At 42.6% G+C, this 27,893-nt stretch overlaps 1 protein-coding gene and 1 long non-coding RNA gene across 5 annotated transcripts; one reads left to right on the top strand and one right to left on the bottom strand.

Annotated features, from left to right (window-relative positions):
• Positions 1-81: 81 nt before the first annotated feature.
• Positions 82-13,681, bottom strand: LOC147375237 (uncharacterized). Its single transcript, XR_015158165.1, has 2 exons — positions 13,546-13,681; positions 82-389 (listed from the first exon to the last, which is right to left on the bottom strand). It is a non-coding gene; the product is annotated as an uncharacterized LOC147375237 (long non-coding RNA).
• PRDX1 (peroxiredoxin 1) lies at positions 13,465-27,342 on the top strand. 4 transcript variants are annotated; one of them, XM_086385722.1, is made up of 6 exons: positions 13,465-13,508; positions 15,383-15,499; positions 17,124-17,277; positions 18,006-18,128; positions 18,396-18,526; positions 27,002-27,342. In XM_086385722.1, the coding sequence occupies exons 2-6, from the start codon at positions 15,394-15,396 to the stop codon at positions 27,085-27,087; spliced, it is 600 nt and encodes a 199-aa protein (XP_086241848.1). In that variant the 5' UTR covers positions 13,465-13,508; positions 15,383-15,393; the 3' UTR covers positions 27,088-27,342. The 4 variants fall into 4 exon arrangements, with proteins under 4 accessions (XP_086241848.1, XP_086241853.1, XP_086241873.1 ...); XM_086385727.1 differs by having other exon boundaries at positions 13,465-13,776; XM_086385747.1 differs by having other exon boundaries at positions 13,465-14,185.
• Positions 27,343-27,893: the final 551 nt, after the last annotated feature.

Genomic DNA, 27,893 nt, shown 5'->3' with positions numbered 1-27,893 from the left:
GGATATGGTTGATACCATTTTAATGGAGCTGACTCATAATACTCTCTGCCCCCAGGGAACTCAGAAAGTAATACTAAAAACTTGGGAAGGCTGTTTTTTATTTTATATTTGATCTTGCTAGCCTAAGGTGCAGAAAGGGCAATGGCACCCCACTCCAGTACTCTTGCCTGGAAAATCCCATGGACTGAGGAGCCTGGTGAGCTGCAGTCCATAGGGTCGCGAAGAGTCAGACACGACTGAACGACTTCACTTTGACTTTTCACTTTCATGCTTTGGAGAAGGAAATGGCAACCCACTCCAGTGTTCTTGCCTGGAGAATCCCAAGGACGGAGCCTGGTGGGCTGCCGTCTATGGGATCGCACAGAGTTGGACACGATAGCAGCAGCATGCTGGAAATAAAGAGGGAGAAGCACAGAAAATCAATTTGAGAATGGAGAGCTTGTAAGGAAAGGTATCCCCGAATGGTAACACTTTAGCCCAATTCTGAGAGATAAGCAAGAGACAGGCAAGGAAGAATCACCAAACAGGATATGGGAGATCTGTAACATCATGATATACTCCGGATTGCACACAGTGCTTTATGGTTAGAGCGGCTTGTGCTATATGTGAGGAAGGAGAGATAAGACATCAGATGGGTAGAGGGCCTGTGTGTCAAGATAAGAAACACTATGCTGAATACTTGCCAGGCTAAATGCTGTGGGGAGATATCAGCAAGGGGGTTGGAAATCAAGTCACATAGGAGTTGTTAGGGAAATAGGACCACTTACATTGAAGAAGAGAAGACTTAGGAGGGAGAAATGTTTTAAGATCTGTTTATTATGTTACTTCAGAATCAGAAAGGGTCAGCTATAAAATAATTAATTAGTTTAATTTTGGGTTGTGCTACACCTTCGTTGCTGTGCATGGGCGTTCTCTAGTTGTAGAGAGTGGGGGCTATTCTTTGCTGTGGTGCACGGGCTTCTCATTGCAGCGGCTTCTCTTGTTGCGGAGCAGAGACTGTGGGTGCACGGGCTTCAGTAGTTGCAGCACGCAGGCTCAGCAGTTGTGGCATTACTTGTACATGGGCTTGGTTGCTCCACAGTATGGGGAATCTTCCCTGACCAGGGATCGAACTCAGGTCCTCTGCATTAGCAGGCAGATTCTTATCCACTGTAATACCAGGGAAGTCCAGAAAGGGCCAACTTTTATTCTGGTTTGGTAAACTACACACTATAAGCAGGTTAGCTAGACTCTTAGGTCAGTGGCCAAATGGTTCAAACATTTGAGATGGCCCTGCCTCCTATCCAGCTCTGGTCTTACAAGTCCTCCAACCGGGGTCTGCTTGTCAGCCCTGCTGTTCCTCGGGGGAAGGTGGTAGGAAAGAATGTGGACATGCCTTTAGTTGCAGAATTACAGCTTGCAGAGGGTCAGGGGAACATGACTAAGGACTCCAGGAAAGGCGGGACCCCAGCTTGTGGTTAGAGGTGTGGTTGAGGCTAGGAATGAATCAGTGAAGCCTTGCCCAGAGGTAGAGCTCTCCTTTTCCATCTGTGTGCTTTCTGATCCTCTAATCCTTTGTTTCCCTTTCCCAGCTGTCACTGACAGAGAAGTGCTCAGAAAAAAAGCCAAAAGAGTCATTACAATGGGTGTGAGTCTTTCTGGCCTTAACATCATCGTTCTCCTAATTGCCATTCTTCTGATGAGCAAGGCACTCTTTTCTGGAAGCTTTGGCCAAGATATCTAGAAATAAAGTATGAATACATGAAAGAAATAAAATGTATTTTTCCCTGCTTCCAGGCAGAGAAGACCCTACCAGCCAGGATAAATGAACCAGAAGTTTAGATAGGCCAGGAGTCTTCAAGTTGTTTATTGACTTTCTCTAGCTGAGAGGGTCTCAACCTGTGGCAGTTTTGTCCCCAGGGGACATTTGGCAATGTGTTGGAGGGGGTGCTACTGGCATCTGGAGGTTAGGATATTGCTAAACATCTAATTATGTATAGGACAGCCCCTCCCTCCAACAAAATATTATTAGACTCAGGATGCTGATGGCACTGCGGTATGTTGATGGCACTGCAGTTGAGAAATAACTGATAAGTGCTTATGTTTATAAAGATTTGGTTGGAGTGGATGAGGGTTTGAGTATTAGTTCCTGATACACAAGGTAGTTAGAGGTGAAAACCAATTTTAATTCTATGAACACAGGTTGCAAGTCCTCTACAAGTCTAACTTACAGCTGCACCATGGTTGATCCAGTTTAGGCACTTCCTTCTGCTTTACTGTTCTGGTCTGGATGTATCTGTGTGTTTATTCCAGCTCTCCTAAAATTGGAGGAGAAGGATGATGGAGGAAGAGAAAGAAAATCAGGGACTTCCCTGGTAGTCCAGTGGCTAAGACTGCTCTCCCAGTGCAGGGGGCCTGGGTTCAATCCCTAGTCAGTGAACGGGAGCCCATATACCACAACTAAGAGTTCACATGCCACAATTAAAGATCCTGCATGTGGCGGCTAAGACTCATTTCAGCCAAAAAAATAAACATTTAAAAGAGAGAGAGAAGAAACAACTTTGATGTTGATTTTTAGTTAGGTATGGAGGGGTGAAAACTTGAGCCTAAAATCAAGAATTTGATATTCTAAACATTTGCCTCATTTAATTATGACCAACAGCTTAACATAAAACAGGATAATCATAGAAGAATAACAGATATCAAATCATACATGAATTTAAGGTTTGGAATCTGATTGAAAATGTAGAAATTTGGCAAATAAAACAAATTGCCATCTGTAGCAAGAGTAGGAAAAATATATAACTTAGTCTCTTTTTCTAGCATTTCAACATTGTTACATGGCTACAGTCAGAATCCTGTTTCTATTGTCCTATTCATCAAGGTCAGTTGCCTATCTAATACCCTTCCTCCCTCCCTCCCTCCCTTCCTTCCTAACAGAATCTCAATTGTGTTTGGATTGGCAGTATGCCCAATTAATAGACACAATTTCCAGACTCCCTTATAGCTAGGAGCAGTCGTGCACATACTCAGGCAAATACTATATAAACTGAGGTTTTCTGGGAATGCTTTGCCTCCCCATTTAGAGTTCATACCTACTTTTGGCTGCCTTTTCCCTTCTCCCTGCCTGGAGTGTAGGTATAAGATTGGAGGTAGAGCAGACATTTTGTGACTATAAGGTAATTGTAAGAATAAAAGCTGCATGCTAGAGATTTGGGAAGAGAAAGTGAAAACTCGGGGTTCCTGAGAGCAGCCTTGGACTGCTGACTTATTAAATGGGAAAAATTAATCCTCTATTTGGTTGAGTTTGTTATTTGAGTTGTCTGTTATTTGCAGCTGTATTCAATTCTAACAAACATATCCTTGATAACAGTATTTCTGTTGGGATTTGTAGGCCTTTGTGTATCCCTAATATAATTTTGTAAATTAAAGGATTCAAGTATTCTTTGAGAGCTGTTAAATGTACTGTTTTTCTTTCAGTGACAATTAAAAAATTAACATAAATCTTTTAAAAATTATCTGGATGCACTCATAACTAAATACGACCCTGGGATTTTATTTCTATGATTGTATTTGTGGTTACAATTACATTAAAGCATTTAACTTTAGTTTAACTCATTTAACTCATATGCAGAGTACATCATGAGAAACTCTGGGCTGGAAGAAGCACAAGCTGGAATCAAGATTGCCAGAAGAAATATCAATAACCTCAGATATGCAGATGACAAAACCCTTACGGCAGAAAGTGAAGAAGAACTAAAGAGCCTCTTGATGAAAGTGAAAGAGGAGGGTGAAAAAGTTGGTTTAAAGCTCAACATTCAGAAAGCTAAGATCATGGCATCTGATCCCATCACTTCATAGCAAATAGATGGGGAAACAGTGGAAACAGTGAGACTTTATTTTGGGGGGGCTCCAAAATCAGTGCAGATGGTGACTGCAGCTATGAAATTAAAAGACGCTTACTTCTTGGAAGGAAAGTTATGACCAACCTAGACAGCATATTAAAAAGCAGAGACATTACTTTGCTAACAAAGTCTAGTCAAGGCTATGGTTTTTCCAGTAGTCATGTATGGATGTGAGAGGCGGACCATAAAAAAAGCTGAGCGCTGAGGAATTGATGCTTTTGAAGTGTAGTGTTGGAGAAGACTCCTGAGAGTCCCTTGTATAGCAAGGAGATCCAACCAGTCCATCCTAAAGGATATAAGTCCTGAGTGTTCATTGGAAGGACTGATGTTGAAGCTGAAACTCCAATACTTTGGCAATCTGATGTGAAGAGCTGACTCATTTGAAAAGACCCTGCCTGATGCTGGGAAAGACTGAAGGCCAGAGGAGAAGGGGACAACAGAGGATGAGATGGTTGGATGGCATCACTGACTCAATGGACATGAGTTTGAGTATACTCTGGGAGTTGGTGATGGACAGGGAGGCCTGGCGTGCTGCAGTCCATGGGGTCACAGAGTCAGACACAACTGAGAGACTGAACTGAATTGAACTAATTTAACTTTAATAGTTTATAGGTTTAACCTTAATGGTTTATAGGTTTAACTTTAATAGTTTACAGGTTTAACTTTAATGGTTTATAAGTTTATGACAGGTTGCTATTAGGTTAGCAAGTCCTAAGGTTAAGATACTCATTGCTCTGGGAAATCTGCTTTATGCTGCTGCTGCTGCCACCAAGTCACTTCATTCGTGTCCGACTCTGTGTGACCCCATAGACGGCAGCCCACCAGGTTCCCCTGTCCCTGGGATTCTCCAGGCAAGAACACTGGAGTGGGTTGCCATTTCCTTCTCCAATGCATGAAAGTGAAAAGTGAAAGTGAAGTCACTCAATCATGTCCAATTCTTAGCAACCCCATGGACTGCAGCCTACCAGGCTCCTCCGTCCATGGCATTTTCCAGGCAAGAGTACTGGAATGGGTTGCCATTGCCTTCTCCACATCTGCTTTATACTCACATTGAATTACCTTACCTGTTGCATCTAGTTAATATGAAGAAGGGGGCAATTGCTGTTGATGAGTTGGTTAACTGTGTTCACCACAGCAAATTAGTACTGTGATGTAATTACTGCTTTAAGTGAGGGCCAGATGATGTAAAAAAACACGGTATGAACCAGTTTCATGGCTAGTTGAACAGAGAAAGGTAATAGGAGAATTGAGTCACCAACACATGTGTTGGCCAGTAAAAGTATGCAGAACCCAGGAGATGATGAACTATAATGAACTATAATAGTATCGGGACCATATTCATGAAGGGTATTGCTTAAAATAAACTCATTTTGTATATTATAACTGGCAATAATTCATCAGAAGCAAGTACAGTAGTGACTAACAAGAAGAACATTTTCATGAAACAGTATTTTAAATTATATTCAATATTGCTTAACCTATCAAAATATTAAATATTCTGAATATAGGGATTTCCCTGGAGGACTTGTGGTTGAGACTCTGTGCTTCCAATGCAGGGGACACAAGTTTGATTTCCAGTCAGGGAACTAAGATTCTGAATGCTGCACTATGTGGCAAAATATATATATATATACACACATCACTGCAGATGCTGATTGCAGCCATGAAATTATTATTTTTTTAAGACAACCAACACTTTTACTTTTACTTGCATTTATTTTTTGTAGCATTTATTCCCGGGCCATAAGTTTTTGTTTCTTCAGTTTCTTCTGGGATATCTTTTTCTTCTGTGCAACCTCCTCTTTTGGTTTAGGAATAATCTGTTCTTCTTCAGGAAGGATCATCTCAGTGTGGCAGGGAGAGCTCATGCAGGGGTTGATCTGACCATGAGCTCTGTAAGTCCTGCGCTGCATCTTGGGGGCTTTGTTCACTAGGATGTGCTCAATGACCAGAGAATCTACATCTAAGCCCTTAAGTTAAGCATTACTCTCTGCATTTTTGAGCATGTGTAGTAAAAATTCAGCACTCTTTTTGGGCCACAGACCCTGTGTCCAGCCCCACTGTTTTGCCTGTGCACACCTACCAACTCCACCATTGTAACGACGGAATGGCACACACTGTTTCTTTAAAGTGACATCCTTCAGATACTTGGTGGCCTTTCGGATATGCATACCCTTTATGGCCTGGGCAGTTTCACGAGTGTTCTTAAAATGAACACAAAGATTTGAACCTCTTAATTTGCATGATTTTGTGGGGGTTTCTGGGTCAAGTGAATAGTGCACCATTTTTAGGGGTCACCTCAGGCCACTTACCGGATGCAGCCATGAAATTAAAAGACGCTTACTCCTTGGAAGGAAAGTTATGACCAAGTAGACAGCATATTAAAAAGCAGAGACAAACATGTAAAATATCATGTAAGAAAAAATAAATAAATAAAAAGCAGAGACATTACTTTGCCAACAAAGGTCCGTCTAGTCAAGGTTATGGTGTTTCCAGTGGTCAGGTATGGATGTGAGAGTTGGACTATAAAGAAAGCTGAGTGCACAAGAATTGATGCTTTTGAACTGTGGTATTGGAGGAGACTCTTGAGAGTCCCTTGGACTGTAAGGAGATCCAACCAGTCCATCCTGAAGGAGATCAGTCCTGGGTGTTCATTGGAAAGACTGATGTTGAAGCTGAAACTCCAATACTTTGGCCACCTGATGTGAAGAGCTGACTCTTTGGAAAAGACTCTGATGCTGGGAGGGATTGAGGGCAGGAGGAGAAGGGGACAAAAGAGGAAGAGATGGTTGGATGGCATCACCGACTTGATGCACATGGGTTTGGGTGGACTCTGGGAGTTGGTGATGGACAGGGAGGCCTGGCGTGCTGTGGTTCATGGGGTCACAAAGAGTCGGACACGACTGAGTGACTGAAATGAACTGATATACATATATATATACACACACTCATATATGTATATATATATACATATATATGTATGTATACATATATATGGAGAGGGCAATGGCAATCCACTCCAGTACTCTTGCCTGGAAAATCCCATCGATGGAGGAGCCTGGTAGATTGCAGTCCATGGGGTCACTAAGAGTCGGACATGACTGAGCGACTTTACTTTCACTTTTCTCTTTCATGCATTGGAGAAGGAAATGGCAACCCACTCCAGTGTTCTTGCCTGGAGAATCCCAGGGATGGAGGAGCCTGGTGGGCTGCCGTCTATGGGGTCACACAGAGTTGGACATGACTGAAGCGATTTAGCAGCAGCAGCAGCATACGTATATATGGGGCTTCCCCCATGGTGCAGCAGTAAAGAATCACCTGTAATGCAGGAGACCCAAATTCAGTCCCTGGATCTGGAAGATCCCTTGGGGGAGGGCATGGCAACCCACTGCAGTATTCTTGCCTGGAGAATTCCATGGACAGAGGAGCCTGGTGGGCCACAGTACAAAGGGTCACAAAGAGTCGGACACAACCAAAGCTACTATATGTACACACACACACATATAGAATACATATACATATGTATTCTGAATTTTTAAAATGAAATAAAATTAATGAAAGTTAAATAATTAAGTTTAATAAATCAAAGCAACATTGGGGGTCCTCATGAATATTTTTCTTTTCATAAGGGCCCTAACGTTACTTTTGTTTGAGAATACTATTTTAATATTATGGAGAGAACTAAATTTTTTACAGAGCTGTGCTGGGAACCAGCGCTTTGCCCAGGAGAGAGCTATCCTTATTTGAATTAGACAGAGAAAAATGTTAAGGGCCGTACTGAGCAGCTGCCCTGACCTGAAGCAATTCTTTTTAATAAAGCCCCACTTAAAGTCCTTAGCAACCAGCAACTTAGTAACAGATTTTTTTTTTAATTTAAAGGATTTTAGAGAAAATGCAGCAGTAAATCTCAAGGGTGGCATATATATCTACATATTGAATGACCTGTTATAACTCATCCCTTTTTTTGTTTGTTTGCTTTTTTGTTATCCTTTGCCAGGTACAATAAACTTCAGTGCTGATGGTAAAGATCAAAGGAAATTATTCTGGGTAGAAACAGTCCATCTTCATGAATGACCCTTTGCGTACAAAATGCTGCATTTTTTTGGTTTGATTTGGGGTATGTTTTTTTTTTTTTTCTTTTTTTGTTTTGGGGTATGTTTTTTAAACTTCCTTTAACTGCTTTTGTCCCTCCTCTTATCCTCATAGAAAATTTTTGAGATTCTGGTCTTGGCTCTCCTCTCTCCACTTTCTTAGGGATTTCATTTTCTCCTACAGTTTCAGATATCCTTGATATCACAAATTATGCCAGAAAATGTAATGCATTAATTCATTTAACAAATATCTACTGTACCTATCATGTGCCTGGAAGCATGCTGCTAAGTATTAGAGTTATAATGTGCTGAACAGGATAGGCAGGGTCCCTGCCTTTCCACAGGTTTACACTCAAGTTTCTACATTTCCAACATCCCCCTATCCATCTCCTTCTGGAATCTCAAATTCAGCATGTCCCGAAGTGGACTCATTATGTCTTTATTGCACCATCTTCACCCAGTTTTCCTGGGACTCATCCTTGACTCCTTCCTCTCTTTTAATTCTTGTACCTGATGCTCAGGTCTTGCAAACTCTGCCATCTGACCCCATCTTTCCACGCTTGGCACTACTGTCTTCCCTCAGGCTCTTGACCTCTTTCCCCCAGTCATGGCTATAGCTTCCTTCTTGGTCTCCCTTATCCTTTATCTCTTGGTCCCCTAAATCTATTTTTGCTGCAGCTGCCAGAATGATAAATAATACAACCTGATGTGGTTATTCTCCTATTCAAAACTCTTACTTTCTTTCTATACTTCCATATTCAATTTTGCCCCCTGGGATAAAATTCAAGCTCCTCAGCCTAGCTTATGGAGTACATCATAAAGAATCTCTGTGTTCTTAGTCTCTACGTTCTAGACTTTGGCATTTACATTTTACTAGTATTCAACTTTTTGTGCTTTCCCAAACATATTGTTTTCCACTTCTTTTGCTGTTTTCTCTGCCTGGAACTCATTCCACACTTTTCTTCTCCTTCAGTTCAGTTCAGTTCAGTTGCTCAGTCGTGTCCTGTTCTTTGCGACCCCATGGACTGCAGCACGCCAGGCCTCCCTGTCCATCACCAACTCCTGGAGCTTGCTCAAACTCATGTCCGTTAAGTCGGTGATGCCATCCAACCATCTCATCTTCTGTTGTTCCCTTCTCCTCCTGCCTTCAATCTTTCCCAGCATCAGGGTTTTTTCCAATGGGTCAGTTCTTCACATCAGGTGGCCAAAGTATTGGAATTTCAGCTTCAGCATCAGTCCTTCCAATGAATATTCAGGACTGATTTCTTTTAGGATGGACTGGTTGGATCTTAGCTAACTCCTTCTCCTTGCTGCTGCTGCTAAGTCGCTTCAGTCATGTCCGACTCTGTGCGACCCCAGAGACGGCAGCCCACCAGGCTCCCACGTCCCTGGGATTCTCCAGGGAAGAACACTGGAGTGGGTTGCCATTGCCTTCTCCAATGCATGAAAGTGAAAAGTCAAAGTGAAGTTGCTCAGTCGCGTCCAACTCTTAGCGACCCCATGGACTGCAGCCCACCAGGCTCCTCCGTCCATGGGATTCTCCAGGCAAGAGTACTGGAGTGGGGTGCCATTGCCTTCTCCTTAGCTAACTCTTTTATAAAGAAGTTATTTTTATTCATTGATTTATTTTTGGTTGTCCTGGGTCTTTGTTGCTGTATGAGGGCTTTTTCCAGTTGCAGCAAGTGGGGGATACTTTCTAGTTGTGGTGTGCAGGCTTCTCATTGCGGTGGCTTTTTTTGTTGCAAAGCATGGGCTCTAGGGTGTGTGGACTTCAGTAGTTTCATTTCACAGGCTCTAGAGTGCGGCTCAGTAGCTGTGGTGCATTGGCTTAGTTGCCCTGCAGCATGTAGGATCTTCCCAGACCTGGGATGGAACCTGTGTCCTCTGCATTGGCAGACAGATTCTCAACCACTGAACCACCAGGGAGGGAAGCCCTAGCCAACTCTTTAGTGACACTTCAAAACACCTCAGTAGATGGCATTTTGAATATCTTTGCATGTCTGTTACCTAGTAGAGAATAGGCCTCCTAAAGATAGAAAAACAATAAATATGTAACTAAACCTCTGTGCTGTTGATATTCAAATGTTCATCTCCAAACGGCAACTCTGGATACCTCTACCTGGATGTCTTGTGAGCATCTCAGTGCTGTTTGCCTCAAACAAAACTGATTATTGTCTCCTTTAAGAGAGGAGTCAGTAATAAGGTAGACTCCAGAGTCAGCCTGGGCAAACCACTGTAAGGCACATCTCCAGGGGGCACCATTCACATTATGGTCTATGTAAATGTTACATCTGCCTCATGTGCAACATGATGGCTCTGCTGGCCTGGATGGCATCTGGCTCCAACACCACTTAGCTGTGACTTTAGACAATTTACTTAAATTCTTTGGGCATTAGGCATCTCATCTATAAAACACGTAGTACTCAACAAATGTTCATTGCTATTTTTAACCTAAAATTGTCTCCTCCTATGTGTTTCCTATAAAACCAATGAATCAGACTGAACCTCCTCTTTCCTCTTACCCTAAATGCAATTAATCCAAAAACCTGTATAAATACACTTTCTCTTCTTTTTCCCTTCCTGCTGCCAATGTCATTACAGTTCTGAGATTTCTCTTTTTCTTTTTAAAAATATTTATTTATTTAGTTAGATATGGCTGCATTCTGTCTTAGAGGCAGCACTTGGGATCTTTGACGTGGCTCGAGCACTTAATTGCTCACAGTGTTGCCCCTCATTACTAGTTATGATTGCTGTGGGATCCTAGTTCCCCAACCAGGGATCGAACCTGTGCCTCCTACATTGAAAGGCAGATTCTTAGCCACTGGGTCAGTAGGGAAGTCCCTGTGAGACTTCTCTTATCTGGACTATTGCAGTAGCCTCCCAGTTGGTCTTTTGTCTCCAAGTCATTATGTTTATCTATCACACAAGTGCTAGAATCCTCATCTTAAAACGTAGTTCAAGTAAGTCAACTCCACATCTCAAAACTCTGCAGTGCCTTCCAAAATTAATTAAGCACATCTCCTAGGCCAGTTAGCATGATGGGTTCTGGTATTACAAATATAAATAAAACATAAAATCCTTCCCAGAACTACTGGTGAACAGGGAGGACAAAGGTCCCGTAGAAGGATAAAGTTCCCCTGCCCCCATTTCCAAATTTTTTACAGTTCTTTGCAGAAAGAGACTCTACACATGCATTCAATAGATTTCTTCTCTTGTCAGAACTGTCCTATTTCTTTTTTTTACATTCCCACAAGAACTGGATATTAATATTTGCCTGGGCCACTATAACTCTTGGCTGTTAAATAAGACAAACTCAAGTGCCCAGCCCAGGGCCTGACACATGGTAGATACAATAAATGGTAATTTTCTTCTGAGTGAAGTAGGACTGTGTGTTATTGGTTTAACAACAATAACCATACTCTATTAAGCTCTGAGGCTAATGCAGGATTCGCAAGTTTGATCCCTGAGTCAGGAAGATCCACCAGAGAAGGAAATGGCAACCCATTCTAGTATTCTTGCTTGAGAAATTCCCATGGACAAAAAAGTGGCCAGAAGAGCCTGGTGGGCCACAGTCCATGGGGTCGCAAAAAAGTGGGACACGACTTAGTGGCTGATTACACAAAAACACTAAACTCTGAATTTCTTTTTTCCCCTGAACCCTCAAGAAGTAAATGAGGGGCTTCCCTGGTGGCGTAGTGAATAAGAGTCTGCCTGCCAATGTAGGCGACATGGATTCAGTTATGGATCTTCCCTGGTCTAGGAAGATCAAAAGGCAACTGAGCCCATTGAGCCAGTGACTACTGAATTCTGCATGCCTAGAGCCTATGCTTGCAACATGAGAAACCAACTCAATAAAAATCCCATTCACCACAACAAAGAGTAGCAATCCCCTTCCCCAGAGCAAGTAAAGAAAGCTGGCACAGTGCCGAAGACCCAGCACAAGTAAAAATAAACAAATAAATGAAAATATTAAAGATATTAAAAAAAGAATAAAATTTGATTGAGCACAGTAATGGATGGCTGTGACCAATTAAAAAGAAAAAAAGAAGGACATGAGTAATGGCCAAATAACTGTTGGTCTCAGGCAGAGAAGGAAAAAAAGGAAAAAAAAAAAAAAATCACTACTGTTGTGCAGTAGGATGATAAATGTGAAAAAATTTTGAGATGCTTAACCAGAATGACACAGCACTTCCCTACTTTTTATCCTGCTATAAGGTCCAAAGGAGATAAGATAGTGGGGGCTGTGGGCAGAAAGCGGAACACAGAACTATGTGTTATGTTTTTTCCTCCCCCTGGGCTAGCCTGGAGTGCTGTTTGTTCCACCTGAGGTCCTCACTCCAGTCCTCTACCTTTCTTTGTTCTATTTTCGCGGACTTTTCCCTTCCTTGTCTTTTAGCCACCGCCATTCTGGGCTCCTGTTTCCTATTCTAACTACCTAACATATGTATTCAATACCCTTTATTTTATATCCGGTGCTATGTTGTGACTTGAGGGTGCAGAGATGGTTGTGACCAAGCAGGCTACTGTTTGGGCAGAAAGGATGGAATGAATTCTGAGGATCAGTGAAAGTCAGAAGAGTTTCACGAGAAGGTAATGCTTCAGCTGACACGTTTTCTGCAGGCCAAATAGGAGAGAACAGGTTCTGCATGTTCGAACAAAAGCCTGAGGTTTCAGTTACTCTCTGTCCTAGGAGTTACAACAGAGGAGCAAGAAGAGTTACACTAATAACAACAGCTAACACTTTTAATATATGAGAATTGCTAAATAAGCTAGAGATGATCTCAACAAAGAATTCATAGTATTCCCATTTTACAGGCGAGAAAAGTAAGGCTAATTGATTAAGACTCTTGCCTGAAGGCCACACATAAAATAACAAGTTTTAACCCAGGAAGACAGAGTCCCAGTTTCTATGAACCACAAATCAAAGAGGTGAATGAATGAGATCAGATTTCAGAAAGATTTCCTCCAGCCGCAGTGGAGTGGATGGGATAGGAATTCATGCAGGGGAGCTGGAATGCAACAACCCTGTTATAAGGAAGAACAATAAGGGAGGCTGTCTAAATAGGGTTACGGAAGATCAGTACTAGAGCAGAGGCTGCGGAAATAGGGGCGGAATATTTCAGAAATACTTGAAGAGATCGTTCTCTTCAGGGTTTGGTTAGACGTAGTCTTCCGTGAGCAGCAGCGACGGCCCGTACCCTGGTTTGGGCCTTACGAACAAGGAGGAGGCGTTCGTGTTCTGAAAGGATTGAAAGAACCCCTCAAACTCCGACCTCAACCGTCGGCGGCGAGGAGGGGGATTGGTACTCTAAGGGCGGGAGCCCGCCCCCAGCAAGAGAAAGCGCTGAGTCATCCTGGCGGGGCACGTTGGGTCGGGGCGGTGCTCTGGCCATATCCCCCTCCCCATTCCCCCGCCTGCACCCCCGGCCCGCCCTGACTCTCGCGAGAGCCTTACAGGCTATAAAGGCAGCGCCTCGCGCACGCCTCACGTGTCTTCTTCCTCGCTGGTGTCGGTCCTATTTCAGTGGAACTGGTGAGTATAAGGGCAGCGCCCCCGCCCCGCCCGTCACCTTTTCCGTCTTCTCGGGGCCCGCCGAACTCAGCTGGGCTCCTCGGACAAAGAAGGCGGCCAGGCGAAGCGATCCTCATGTGGGGCTCCTTTGGGTGCGGGGACGAGGTTGAAACCCGAGGCTAACGGCAGCTTGAGTCTCCCCTACCCCCAGCAATACAAGCAGAAAGCGGTGATTGGCTTGGCGTGGCGTCTGGGCGGGTTGGTGGTGATGGAGTCTCCTGACGGGCGGGTAAGGGAAACTTCTCGAGTGAATCTGCAAACTGATCAGGAACTGAGGGCTAGCCGTCGGTCGTGTAGTAGAGGGAGAGGCTGTTCCCCATCTTCAGGTGTGGAAAGTTACCTAAGATTCCGTTCTCCGTCTTTATTTTTCCACCTGCAGAATGGGGTTTGTAGTGATTCTAAATGCCCTCGGTGAAGACTGAGCACTCTTCTGCTGAGCTTTCTGAGGTGCTAGGGTGGGGGTGATGATGGGAGTGGCAGGGAGGGTACAAGAAGCGGGTTTTGAGGGTGTGGCTTTTACCAGGGACCTTCAAGGGGCGATTTCCTGAAGGGGACACACCCGGTGGAACTCCAGCAGCATCCCCGCCCCCCGCTCTTGGTCGTGCTTTAGTGGGCGTGGGGATCCCTTGGAAAAGCAGGTTTGAATAAGGAGGGTCACCTCCTGTGTTTGGTTGGGTTTTTAATTGTCGCAGTCGATGTTAAGTCTTTCTTATGGTTGTAGTATTATGAACCAAGAATTTGGGGACTTGAAAAGTTAGCTTCTTGGGATTATCAAACTGATGACTTACTGGGTTAAATCTTACCTTGGTCTTGACCAGGGTGAATCCAGTGTTATATTGCTTTTTGGCGATAAATTGACTCTTGTTCTACTTACCATTTTTCCAGGATCTTGGTCCCTCGGTAAACTCACTTTTGAAAGGACTTCTGGGCTTTAAACACAACACTTAGAATTTTGAAATTGAGCAGATGCCATAATCTTGGACTTGGCCTCTTAAAAAATTGGATTGGCTTTAGGGTGTGTGTCTTGGGAAATCTACCCAGAGAAAGATTAAAGGGTACTTCCCACGTTCTGAAGGCAGATGGAGGTGCAGGCCAGGGAAAGGGCATCATGGCAGCTTCTGGGGCTTGGGTGCTCAGTGTTTATGGCATTGCACATTTGGGCCCAGATTTGAGAGTTTCCTCTCTTCTCTCTGTACACCTGTATAATAAACGTACACAAGAAAAAGCAATTGTACAGATGATGGTTCAGGAAGAGTTCAGTTTATAAAGAAATTCCCATTTTAAAGTGAAAACAACATTGTAAATCAACTATGCTGCTGCTAAGTCACGTCAGTCGTGTCCAACTCTGTGCGACCCCATAGATGGCAGCCCACCAGGCTCCCATCCCTGGGATTCTCCAGGCAACAATACTGGAGTGGGTTGCCATTTCCTTCTGCAATGCGTGAAAGTGAAGTCGCTCAGTCGAGTACGACTCTTCACGACCCCATGGACTGTAGCCTACCAGGCTCCTCTGTCCATGGGATTTCCCAGGCAAGAGTAGTGGAGTGGGGTGCCATTGCCTTTTCCTAAATCAACTATATTCCAATAAAAATTTAAAAATCTCAAATGAACAGTCCCTCCCCTCAAAAATGAAAACAGAGCTGAGATTCAGAGATGTGTAATATTTTTGTTTGAAAAGTTGGAAAGCTCAGTTCATGCTTCTTACTGTTATAAAAGTTTATGTGTATATTCAAGACCACTGGACAATTTCTACAGCTGAGTCTGTTAAATAAATGAAGGTTGTTATCTAGAAAAGTAAGACTTGTTTCTAATTCACTTTCTCTCGTCTTTTCCAGCTGATAGCAATATGTCTTCAGGGAATGCCAAAATTGGGCACCGTGCCCCCCAGTTCAAAGCAACAGCTGTTATGCCAGATGGTCAGTTCAAGGATATCAGCCTAGCTGACTACAAAGGTAAGAGTAGTTAATTAGGTTCATTAATATGAAATTATATTACAATCTAGGGAGGGCTTGTTCACTCTCTGTATCTCTTGTCATGTTTGAGTGTAAAATGATTTTTACATCTTTAGGATAAGAGGCTGTTGCCTTCCTATTGAATTAAAGTGGTGATTATCATCAGTGAACATAGGGTAGATCTCCCAAGTCCAAACAACTTCTGGAGAAGGCATGTGCATACTTCATTATATCTGGATATAATATCTCAATTATCTTCCCAATATTGCTCCTCAGTTATTTTACTGGAGATAAACTCATTATCTTGTTACAGTTTAAAGCCTCGGACAATTTAAAGTCTCAGAGCTCAAGTCTTTGGAGCTGTGAAACTGTTCAGTTTACAAAAATGTGTGTCACGACTGAGGGTTTAGGCATGTTCCCTTGACATTTTACCTCCACAGAAAAATTGATGTCACAGTTGGAACAACTCTCCTTTCTGTTAAGTAGTTTCATGTAGACACCAGGCAAATACTAATGAGGATCTTTTTACTTTATTGTCCTAGAATAGCAAGGTATTCTGGGACGGTTCAAAATACGGATTTCCTAGCATTTAAACCTAAGAACTCAGGTGTCAAGTATACCTTTCTTGGTGATATAGCAGTTCATAGAGTTAGCTTTTGGGTAAAACCTATGACTAGATTTCTTAACAAATTCCACATACTGGTTGGAATGAGAGCAGATAAGTGGGGCCCTATGGAGGGAAGCTCCTCCTGGCAAACAAAGTAAGTAGCACCATAGGGAGGTGACCCTGGCCCAAGGGTAAAGGCATGAGGTTTAGGAAGAGTTGCTCTGTGCCCTCCTGGGCTTGACCTGCTGAAGCTTATTAGCAAAACCCTGGGGGAAGGTTGAAGTGAATGTCAAAAGGACCAGCTTATTTTGATTTTGAAACATTGCTGGTATCTGGAAATGTGAATCTTTGGAATTGTTGGTGAGAGACTGCTTGACAGGTTGAAGATCTACTTCAATTGGTAATCAGAATGACTTTCATAAAATTCCAACTAGAAATCCTATTACCTACCAGGAGAATTTTGGGAACTTTTGTCTTAGAAATTTTTTCTTTGCTTGTGCATCCTATCAGACTTATTTGAACCATGTTTGTGATGATTTAGGTATCACTTAGACCTTACCTATCACATTACTGTGGTTCACTGTGGAAGAATACCAAAGGCTCTGACTTTCTCTTGTTGGTCTTGTTGCCTTGTGGCAGAGAATCCAGCCATTAAGCTCTTTCTGGGCACTGATTATATGAGTATTGGCAGTAGATGATTGCATCCTTGTTTTTTCTTCACTGAAGAACTTGGTGTTTGTGTTAATTTTAACTACCCAGAGAAGATCAAAATTAGACTGAACAGTGCTTATCTGTAGTTGGCAGCTAACATGGAAGAAGGAAAATTCTTACAGCCGAGGTTCTACAGTAGCTGCTAGGCATCATCTGTGTTGAGCATCTTGGTGTTTTAACAGTTGTCTGCCATCAGTTTAAAAAGGCTACTTTTTTCCCATAGGAAAATGTTTTTAGGTTTACATTCTCTGCAAAGCAAGGAAGTCTATTTCAAAGGATAATGGGCTTTTTTTTTTTTTTTTTCAGGAAAATATGTTGTGTTCTTCTTTTACCCACTTGACTTCACCTTTGTGTGCCCCACGGAGATCATTGCTTTCAGTGATAGGGCAGAAGAATTTAAGAAACTCAACTGCCAAGTGATTGGTGCTTCTGTGGATTCTCACTTCTGTCACCTGGCATGGTAAATCTCTTGGTCCATTTGGCATGGGCTTATTGTAGAAAATTTATTATGGATTTTTTTTTTTTGGTAGCTGTGCTGTGTGGCATGTGGGATCTTAATTCTCCAACCAGGAATCAAACCTTTGCCTCATGCAGTGGAAGCGTGGTAGAAGTCTTAACCACTGGACCACCAAGGAAGTCCAGGCATAGGAACTTTTAAGCAGCAACTAGAACCCGGAGGCTTTGGCAATAGACTTTCAAGTATTGACTTCTGGCTCCTCATGGAAGGAGTACAAATGCTCTGACTTCCTCTTGTTGCTCCTATAACTTAGCAGCAGAGGGAAAGCAGCTTGGGTTGCAACTGAGTGTACCTGGTGATTTTAATTGGCCTCAGCCATTTACTGCTGGGCTTCCCTCATAGCTTAGTCGGTAAAGAATTGCCTGCAATGCGGGAGACCCGGGCTCAATTCCTGGGTTCGAAAGATCCCCTGGAGAAGGAAATGGCAATCCACTCCAGTATTCTTGCCTGGAAAATCCCATGGACAGAAGAGCCTGGCAGGCTACAGTCCATGGGGTCCCAAGAGTTGGATACAACTTAGGGACTAAACCATCATTTACTGCTGGAAAAAATTTATTTTAAGTTGTCTGGGCAGTTAGATTAGCAACATTGGAGTGGGATAGATACAGTTAATGCTTTTGTTATAGAAGAATTTTAATGAGTGTGATTGTATGTGTGTTTTTTTACTATAGGATCAACACACCCAAGAAACAAGGAGGACTGGGACCCATGAACATTCCCTTGATATCAGACCCCAAGCGCACCATTGCTCAGGACTATGGGGTCTTAAAGGCTGATGAAGGCATCTCATTCAGGTATATATGCACCAGGAAACTGGCTGATTGGCTGAAGATCTTTTATAAGTAGAGCTGTGATCTGTGGAGACTTTTCTTATTTTGTTTTTTTTCCTGTTTTGTTGAGAAATAATTGATATACATCACTGTGTAAGTTTAAGGTGGATGGCATAATGGTTTCATTCTTTATGCAGGACCTAAGGGGAAGGCCAGTTTCTGCTGATTTACTCTTAACAGCAATTTCTAAAACTGTACTCTCTCCCTCTGACCTTAAATATTTTCTTCCAGGGGCCTTTTTATTATTGATGATAAAGGAATCCTTCGACAGATCACCATAAACGACCTTCCTGTTGGCCGCTCTGTGGATGAGACGCTGAGACTAGTTCAGGCCTTCCAGTTTACTGACAAACATGGGGAAGGTAAGCCAGTTTGCCTGGTGACAGGACAGTGGAGTGATAGGGTGGGAAAGATGGTGGGAGCAAAGTCTACCAGACAGGAAAAGGGTTATTATGTCTCTTTAAGAAATTGCAGTCTCTGGATTATAGTGGGTTGTGGGGGTGAGGTAATAGAAAAGCTTGGGGAGGAGAATATAAAGGCTTTTTGTTCCAACTGCATATTCCCAGCTTCTACCCTGCTCATTTAGAATTACTTACTGCTGCAGATTCAACTTGTTAAAGTGTAGGAGGATTTCATAGGTGTTAACATTTTTGTCTTTTACAAATTCATTCTGTTGTGCAGGATATTTTTTGTATCTATAAGAATTATAGTCACCAAATACCAAATTATATAAATGCTCAATAGAAAAATTTTTTTGAGGAGGGATGAGGGCAAGAAGGTTTGAGGTGAAATCTCTAGGTCCTTAGAGAAGTTTCAGGATTCAGGACGATGTTTTTGTTGAGTCTGTCCTTGTAAAATCTAAACATGACTGAGAAGATTCAATTTATGGTTTTTGTCTAGCATTCGCTAGAGTGTAGGTCTTTCTTACTGCTCTGGTCCTTCTCATCTGAAATAGTCCCCTTGAAGTGTTTTTGATAAAGTCCTCTCATCTGAAATAGTCCCCTTGAAGTGTTTTTGATAAAGTCCTGAACTGCTTGCTCCCAGGTTCTCAGTTTATAAGACTGTAGCTTCTGAAAACTCCCCACTTTGGCCCAGTGGAGTTGTTGCTTTTAATGAGACCACCTTATTCCAGCTAAGAGTTTAAAGAACAGCTCCTCAGTCTGCTGCAAGTGCTGGATATGTAGGGGGAAGGGGATCTTGAACCCCACCCAGCCACCCCAGCTTAATGTAATTGAGGATATAAAATAGTTGTGATCACTGCTCGGATCTCATGAGTTACAGGAGGTGGAAGTTAAGAGTCTGGATTAGTGGTGTTTGGGGGACCCAAAAGTGCTAGTTTGGCTGGAGTGGAAGGCTGGTAGGTAATGGCAATCAGAAGGCACCATTTGCAGAAGTATGTGTAGGCTTTACCCTGGATTGAAGCAGACAGCAGCTGAGACTGCCCTCTGGTGGAGAATGGTTCAGAACAAAGATGGAAGGAGCTGAGGAAATGGGTGGCAAAGTTGGCCCTTTATTGGACTTTCCCTTGCATGTGTAGTATAGACTTTTTAATTAATTTTTACTGCAATAGACTCTTGAACCCAAGTTTTCATGAGTTGTGAAGCTTGCTTCTTCACACTCTTGTCCTCCGGTGCTTCCCATCCCACTAAAACAAGCACAGCTTTCTGTGTGCAGTCTTTAATGGCTTATAATACGATAGTATTTGATTGCCTGTGGATATCAAGCACTCTACCAGGTGCTGTCATGTTATTTGACAAATAATCCTACAGTCCTGTTTTTAAAATTGAGATACATGTTAGTTTCAGGTATACAACATAATGATCTGATATTTGTATATCCTACATTCCTATTTTGCTTTAAAATTTCTTTTATCTTGAATTTACACTTTTTTTGGGGGGATCTTTGAGTGAACCTGTATTACATTTTAGCAGAGAAAAGGGTGAACTGACAATACTACAAAGAAATTTTTTACTTAAATCCTATGTTCCTATTTTTTTTTTTCAAAAATTAAATTTTTCAAAAATTTATTTATTTTTGGCTCTGTTGGGTCTTCATTGCTACTTGGGCTTTCTCTAGTTGCAAGTGGGGGCTACTCTCTAGTTGCAGTGTGAGGGCTTCTCATTGTGGGGGCTCCTCTTGTGGACTACGGGCTCTAGGGCACTCAGGCTTCAGTAGTTGTGACTCCTGGGCTCTGAAATTAGGCTCCATGGTTGTGGTGTGCGGGCTTAGTTGTTCTGTGACATGTGGGATCTTCCTGGGTCAGGGATGGAAATGTCTCTTGTGTTGGCAGGCAGAATCTTCACCAGTGAATCACCAGGGAAGCCCCTGTGTTTCTATTTTTAGGACCAATAAACCACTATTTAAACACTGTATGTATTCAGTTAATGGTAGAACTGGGATCAAAATTCAAAGCCCTCTTTTTTTTTACATAGTTTAAAATGATGAGAAAGGCATTGTTTAGAGCCTTCTGTGTTAGGGAGAGTTGTACTTCAGGTTCTATTGAAAGCTGGTCAATGTGGGACTCAGCCAATTCTGCTGAGCTTCATATTCTTAAAATCCAGCACTGTTGGGTATGAGTCCCAAGTGTGGATCTTTCTTTCCTGTCATTGATTATTGGTACAGTCTTAAGTGCCAAGAGGCCTTAGTGCAAGGATACTAAGTTGTCAAGGTTCTTCTTTCTGGCTCATTATTCCTTCTATCTTGGTGTCGTGGTTTGTAATTGGGCTCTTCTAAAGCTGTGTTTTCTTCCTGGACAGAAGAATCTTTGGTTTTCCTGGTGGTAAACTGCTGGGTCTGGTCACTGATTTTATGCTGCTCTTTATTCTCAGAAGCTTGTTTATACTTATGACCTGTGCTCTAACCCTTTGCTGGCACTAAAGCCAATGACTATGTAAGGATCAAATGGAGATTTTGTAAAGCAGCTAAGTGCATACATACCTTGTTCGCAGACGGCTGTTTGTAGAATCTGACCTCTGAGGCTATGACATCCTTGCTGCTGCTGCTGCTAAGTCGCATCAGTCGTGTAACTCTGTGTGACCCCATAGACGGCAGCCCACCAGGCTTCCCCATCCCTGGGATTCTCCAGGCAAGAACACTGGAGTGGGTTTCCATTTCCTTCTCCAATGCGTGAAAGTTAAAAGTGAAAGTGAAGTCGCTCAGTCGAGTCCGACTCTGTGCGACCCCATGGACTGCAGCCTACCAGGCTCCTCCATCCATGGGATTTTCCAGGCAAGAGTACTGGAGTGGGGTGCCATTGCCTTCTCCAATGACATCCTTAGAGGGGAAGAAAAGGGCTTCGTTTCACTCACTTGAGAAAGTGAGACTTTTGCTGCTTCGTTACTGGACTTTGGTGACTACATGTCTCCTGCAAGACAAAACAACAGGTTAAGAGTGGAATATCAGAGATCACTCCCCTTATCTCACTTTCCTCAGGTTTTCCCAGGGAGCATTGCTAACTCAGGGTGATAGGAAAGACTGAAGATTATGCTTTTGCATAAAGTATTTGAGAGATTCAAACTCAGACCTTTGCTTACCAATGTATAGAAGGCAATTACTTAGTGAAACAAGCAGGACCTTCTGTGGAGGTCCTGCCCCTTTGTTTCAGGCATTCTTGTTTGGCAGAGTTAAGGAACACTAAGACAAACTTAGTGTTTGTCTAAGAACACAATACCCAGCTGTGGATGTGACTGGTGATAGAAGCAAGGTCCGATGCTGTAAAGAGCAATATTGCATAGGAACCTGGAATGTCAAGTCCATGAATCAAGGCAAATTGGAAGTGGTCAAACAGGAGATGGCAAGACTGAAATGTCGACATTCTAGGAATCAGCGAACTCAAATGGACTGGAATGGGTGAATTTAACTCAGATGACCATTATATCTACTACTGTGGACAGGAATCCCTCAGAAGAAATGGAGTAGCCATCATGGTCAACAAAAGAGTCTGTAATGCAGTACTTGGATGCAATCTCAAAAATGACAGAATGATCTCTGTTTGTTTCCAAGGCAAACCATTCAATATCACAGTAGTCTAAGTCTATGCCCCAACCAGTAACGCAGAAGAAGCTGAAGTTGAACAGTTCTATGAAGACCTACAAGACCTATTTTAGAACTAACACCCCAAAAAGATGTCCTTTTCATTATAGGGGACTGGAATGCAAAAGTAGGAAGTCAAGAAACACCTGGAGTAACAGGCAAATTTGGCCTTGGAATACGGAAGGAAGCAGGGCAAAGACTAATAGAGTTTTGCCAAGAAAATGCACTGGTCATAGCAAACACCCTCTTCCAACAACCTAAGAGAAGACTACACATGGACATCACCAGATGGTCTACACTGAAATCAGATTGATTATGTTCTTTGCAGCCAAAGATGGAGAATCTCTATACAGTCAAGAAAAACAAGACCGGGAACTGACTGTGGCTCAGATCATGAACTACTTATTACCAGATTCAGACTTAAATTGAAGAAAGTAGGGAAAACCACTAGACCATTCAGGTATGACCTAAATCAAATCCCTTATGATTATACAGTGGAAGTGAGAAATAGATTTAAGGGACTAGATCTGATAGATAGAGTGCCTGATGAACTATGGAATGAGGTTCGTGACATTGTACAGGAGACAGGGATCAAGACCATCCCCATGGAAAAGGAATGCAAAAAAGCAAAATGGCTGTCTGGGGAGGCCTTACAAATAGCTGTGAAAAGAATAGAAGCGAAAAGCAAAGGAGAAGAGGAAAGATATAAGCATCTGAATGCAGAGTTCCAAAGAATAGCAAGAAGAGATAAGAAAGCCTTCTTCAGCGATCAATGCAAAGAAATAGAAGAAAACAACAGAATGGGAAAGACTAGAGATCTCTTCAAGAAAGTTAGAGATACCAAGGGAACATTTCATGCAAAGATGGGCTCAATAAAGGACAGAAATGGTATGGACCTAACAGAAGCAGAAGATATTAAGAGGTGGCAAGAATACACAGAAGAACTGTACAAAAAAGATCTTCACGACCCAGATAAATCACGATGGTGTGATCACTGACCTAGAGCCAGACATCCTGGAATGTGAAGTCAAGTGGGCCTTAGAAAGCATCACTACGAACAAAGCTAGTGGAGGTGATGGAATTCCAGTTGAGCTATTTCAAATCCTAAAAGATGATGCTGTTAAAGTGCTGCACTCAATATGCCAGCAAATTTGGAAAACTCAGCAGTGGCCACAGGACTGAAAAAGGTCAGTTTTCATTCCAATCCCAAAGAAAGGCAATGCCAAAGAATGCTCAAACTACCGCACAATTGCTCTCATTTCACATGCTAATAAAGTAATGCTCCAAATTCTCCAAGCCAGGCTTCAGCAATACGTGAACCGTGAACTTCCTGATGTTCAAGCTGGTTTTAGAAGAGACAGAGGAACCAGAGATCAAATTGCCAACATCCGCTGGATCATGGAAAAAGCAAGAGAGTTCCAGAAAAACATCTATTTTTGACTATGCCAAAGCCTTTGACTGTGTGGATCACAATAAACTGGAAAATTGTGAAAGAGATGGGAATACCAGACCACCTGACCTGCCTCTTGAGAAATCTGTATGCAGGTCAGAAAACAACAGTTAGCAGACTGATTCCAAATAGGAAAAGGAGTATGTCAAGGCTGTATATGGTCACCCTGCTTATTTAACTTCTATGCAGAGTACATCATGAGAAACGCTGGACTGGAAGAAGCACAAGCTGGAATCAAGATTGCCGGGAGAAATATCAATAACCTCAGATATGCAGATGACACCACCCTTATGGCAGAAAGTGAAGAGGAACTAAAAAGCCTCTTGATGATAGTGAAAGTGGAGAATAAAAAGTTGGCTTAAAGCTCAACATTCAGAAAACAAAGATCATGGCATCTGGTCCCATCACTTCATGGGAAATAGATGGGGAAACAGTGGAAACAGTGTCAGACTTTATTTTGAGGGGCTCCAAAATCACTGCAGATGGTGACTGCAGCCATGAGATTAAAAGACGCTTACTCCTTGGAAGGAAAGTTATGTCCAACTTAGATAGCATATTGAAAAGCAGAGACATTACTTTACCAAAAAGGTCCGTCTAGTCAAGGCTATAGTTTTTCCAGTGGTCATGTATGGATGTGAGAGTTGGACTGTGAAGAAAGCTGAGAGCCGAAGAATTGGTGCTTTTGAACTGTGGTGTTGGAGAAGACTCTTGAGAGTCCCTTGGACTGCAAGGAGATCCAGCCAGTCCATTCTGAAGGAGATCAGTCCCGGGATTTCTTTGGAAGGAATGATGCTAAGGCTGAAACTCCAGTACTTTGGCCACCTCATGTGAAGAGCTGACTCATTGGAAAAGACTCTGATGCTGGGAGGGATTGGGGGCAGGAGGAGAAGGGGACGACAGAAGATGGGATGGCTGGATGGCATCACTGACTCGATGGACGTGAGTCTGGGTGAACTCCGGGAGTTGGTGATGGACAGGGAGGCCTGGCGTGCTGTGATTCATGGGGTCGCAAAGAGTCGGACACGACTGAGTGACTGAACTGAACTGAAGACAAAGTGCTGCCTTCATATCTCTGAAGAGCCAGCTGATAGAAGCAGCAGCTTAGTGTTAGGGTTTACACAGTCCTAACTTTGTCATTTTTTAGCTTGTGTTTTTCTTGGGAATGGGGGTAAGTCACTTTTTTTTTTTTGGTCAGTGTTTACTGTGGTTATATATGATAGAATTTACCTTTTTAAGTGTATAATTCTTGGGTACTAGTTACATTCAGTGTTGTATATCACCACTATTTCTCAAACTTTTTCATCATCCCAAATAAGCAGTAGTAGTAGTAACCATGAAGAAATAACTCACCATTCCCCTTTCCCTCCAGCCTTTTGTAACTTCCGTTCAACTTTCTGCATCTATGAATTTACCTATCTTAAATATTATGTGCGTGAAACCATACAATGTTTATCCATTTGTGTCTGGTTTCTTTCACTTGGCATAATGTTTTCAAGGTTCTCAAAAGTTTATCCAGGCTGTAGTATGTGTCAGGGAGAAGGCAATAGCACCCCATTCCAGTACTCTTGCCTGGAAAATCTCATGGATGGAGGAGCCTGGTGGGCTACAGTCCATGGGGTCACTGAGGGTCGGACACGACTGAGCAACTTCACTTTCACTTTTCATTTTCATGCATTGGAGAAGGAAATGGCAACCCACTCCAGTGTTCTTCCCTGGAAAATCCCAGGGATGGGGGAGCCTGGTGGGCTGCCGTCTATGGGGTCGCACAGAGTCGGACACGACTGAAGCAACTTCGTTGCAGCAGTATGTATCAGAACTTCATTCTTTTTAAAGGCTGAATAATATTTAATTGTATATGTATGCTTGGTGGCTGAGACAGGAAAGAATCTGCCTGCAATGCAGGAAACCCAGGTTCAATCCCTGGGTGGGGAAAATCCCCTGGAGCGAGGGGTAAAGCAACCCCCTCCAGTATTCTTGCCTGGAGAATCCCATGGACAGAGTAGCCTGTTGGGTTATAATCCATGGAGTCGCAAGGAGTTGGACACGACTAAGCAACTTTGACTTTTCATATGTATACTACATTTTGTCTGTTAACAGGTTTTTTCCACCTTTTGGCTATTGTGAATAATGTTGGTAAAATACTGGTGAATATATCTGAATCCTCGTTTCTAGTTACTTTGAATATATACATAGGAGTAGAATTTCTGGGTCCTATGGTACTTGTGTATTTAGATTCTTGAGGAATTTTCAGACTTTCCCACAGCACCTGTACCATTTTACATCACTAACAGCAGCAGCAGCAGCAGCAATACCAAGCGTTCTTTATATCCTTCCCAGCATTTACTTTTTTTTTTTGACTAGCCATCTTAGGGGATATGAAGTGGTATCTCATTGTGGTTTTGATTTGTATTTCCGTAATGACTAGTGATAGCATATTTTCATGTGTTTATTGATCATTTGTATATCTTTGGAGATACATCTTTTTTCAAGTCCGTTGCTCATTTTTAATTGTCTTTTTGTTGTTGTGGGAGTTTGGATTTAATTTTGGCTATTAATCCCTCATTAGATACGATTTATAAATATTTTTTTCCCATTCTGTGAGTTGTCTTCAAAGAATTTATGGATTTTTGGATGAACTTAGAGCCCATTATACAAACTGAAGTAAGTCAGATAAAGATAAATATCGTATATGATCGTATATATATGGAATCTAGAAAGATGGTACAAAAAATTTTATATAAGACATAGAGAACAGACTTAGGGACATGGGGAGAAGGGAGGAGAGGGTGAGATGTATGGAGAGAGTAACATGGAAACTTACATTACCATATGTAAATTAGATAGCAAAAGGGAATTTGCTGTATGTCTCAGGGAACTCTGTATCAACCTAGAGGGGTGGGATGGGGAGGGAGATAGGAGGGAGGGGACATGTATACCTATGGTTGATTCATGTTGAGGTTTGCCAGAAAACAAAATTCTGTAAAGCAATTATCCTTCAATTAAAAAATAAAGAATTTATGGTTTTAGCTCTTCCATTTAGGTTGTTGATGTGTTTTTAAGTAAATTTCTTGTATATGGTATGAATAGATGACCAGCATCATTGTTGTTAATTTCTTTAAATTTCAGTTACTGCATGAACAAATTAAGTATAGTAACTCGGGCTACAGTGAGGATTAACTTGCATATTTAGTTTTGTACTGATAGGCTGAATGATCTGACTGGAGGATAGACCTCCTGGCACCTGAATGTTGAAGCCCTTTAGGGCTCAGATTTGGTTTTTTAGGCATCCAGTTGTCCTTAGGAGGGTGGAGCTTACCACTGATCTGGTTATTAATCAGTACCCTTCCTCTTGCAGTGTGCCCAGCTGGCTGGAAGCCTGGCAGTGATACCATCAAGCCTGATGTCCAGAAGAGCAAAGAATATTTCTCTAAGCAGAAGTGAGCGCTCGGCCGTTTTAGGGCCAGGCTGCAGTAGGCGGCCTTGAAAACAAAACCTCTTTTGTCCTATTTTTGTGCTTAAAACCATGATCTTACACTCCGCCAGGATGTGGTGTGGGACAGGACGGGCCTTTCCTGCAGGGGTTGGGGACGCCAGCCTTTCTTCCTCTGGACGGAAAGACCTGAGCCAGGCCAACTGATGTATACTGTAAGGGGGTATCACTTGATCTTTTGTAGTTGTATTAAATTTGAAATGAGACCTTGTTGATTCTTCATTGGTTGTGGGGCAGGGGAAGCTTTTAAGAGGAATTTAGTCTGCTTTTTTGGGAGAAAATGAGGTGCGAGAGCTGCCTCAGAATCGTGAAATGATATTGAGGGAAAATGTACATAGACAACAGAGAAAAGAGCAAGACCTGCTACAGTATCAGCCAAGGTGCTGCAGTTTATGCTGTAGGCTGGGTTGCAATGAGGTGCCTGACACTTACAGTACTAGGAGGGCTACATGAAAACCTGGATGAATGCCTGGGACTGGATCTATGAAAGATTACAGTTACGGGCTTTAGGTACCTTTGGAACTGAAAGAGGGAGACAAACCCAGGGCTGGCTTTCTGTGTCAAGAGAACAGTGGTGAGCACCTCTTGGCTTCCCTGGGTTTCCAGCCTTGATTTAAGGATAGTTCTTGTCCTCATGAAAGTCGCTCAGTCTTGTCCGACTCTTTGCAACTGCATGGACTATATACAGTCCATGGAGTTCTCCAGACCAGAAAACTGTGAGTGGGTAGCATTTTCCCCTTCTCCAGTGAATCTTCCC

Source organism: Bos grunniens, chromosome 3 (genome assembly GCF_055505025.1).
Source record: "Bos grunniens cultivar Pamir isolate PY7600 chromosome 3, Bosgru_T2T1.0, whole genome shotgun sequence".
NCBI classification, from domain to species: Eukaryota; Metazoa; Chordata; class Mammalia; order Artiodactyla; family Bovidae; genus Bos; species Bos grunniens.
Note: the sequence above shows the minus strand (reverse complement) of the source record. Positions and strands in the feature narration are given on the sequence as shown.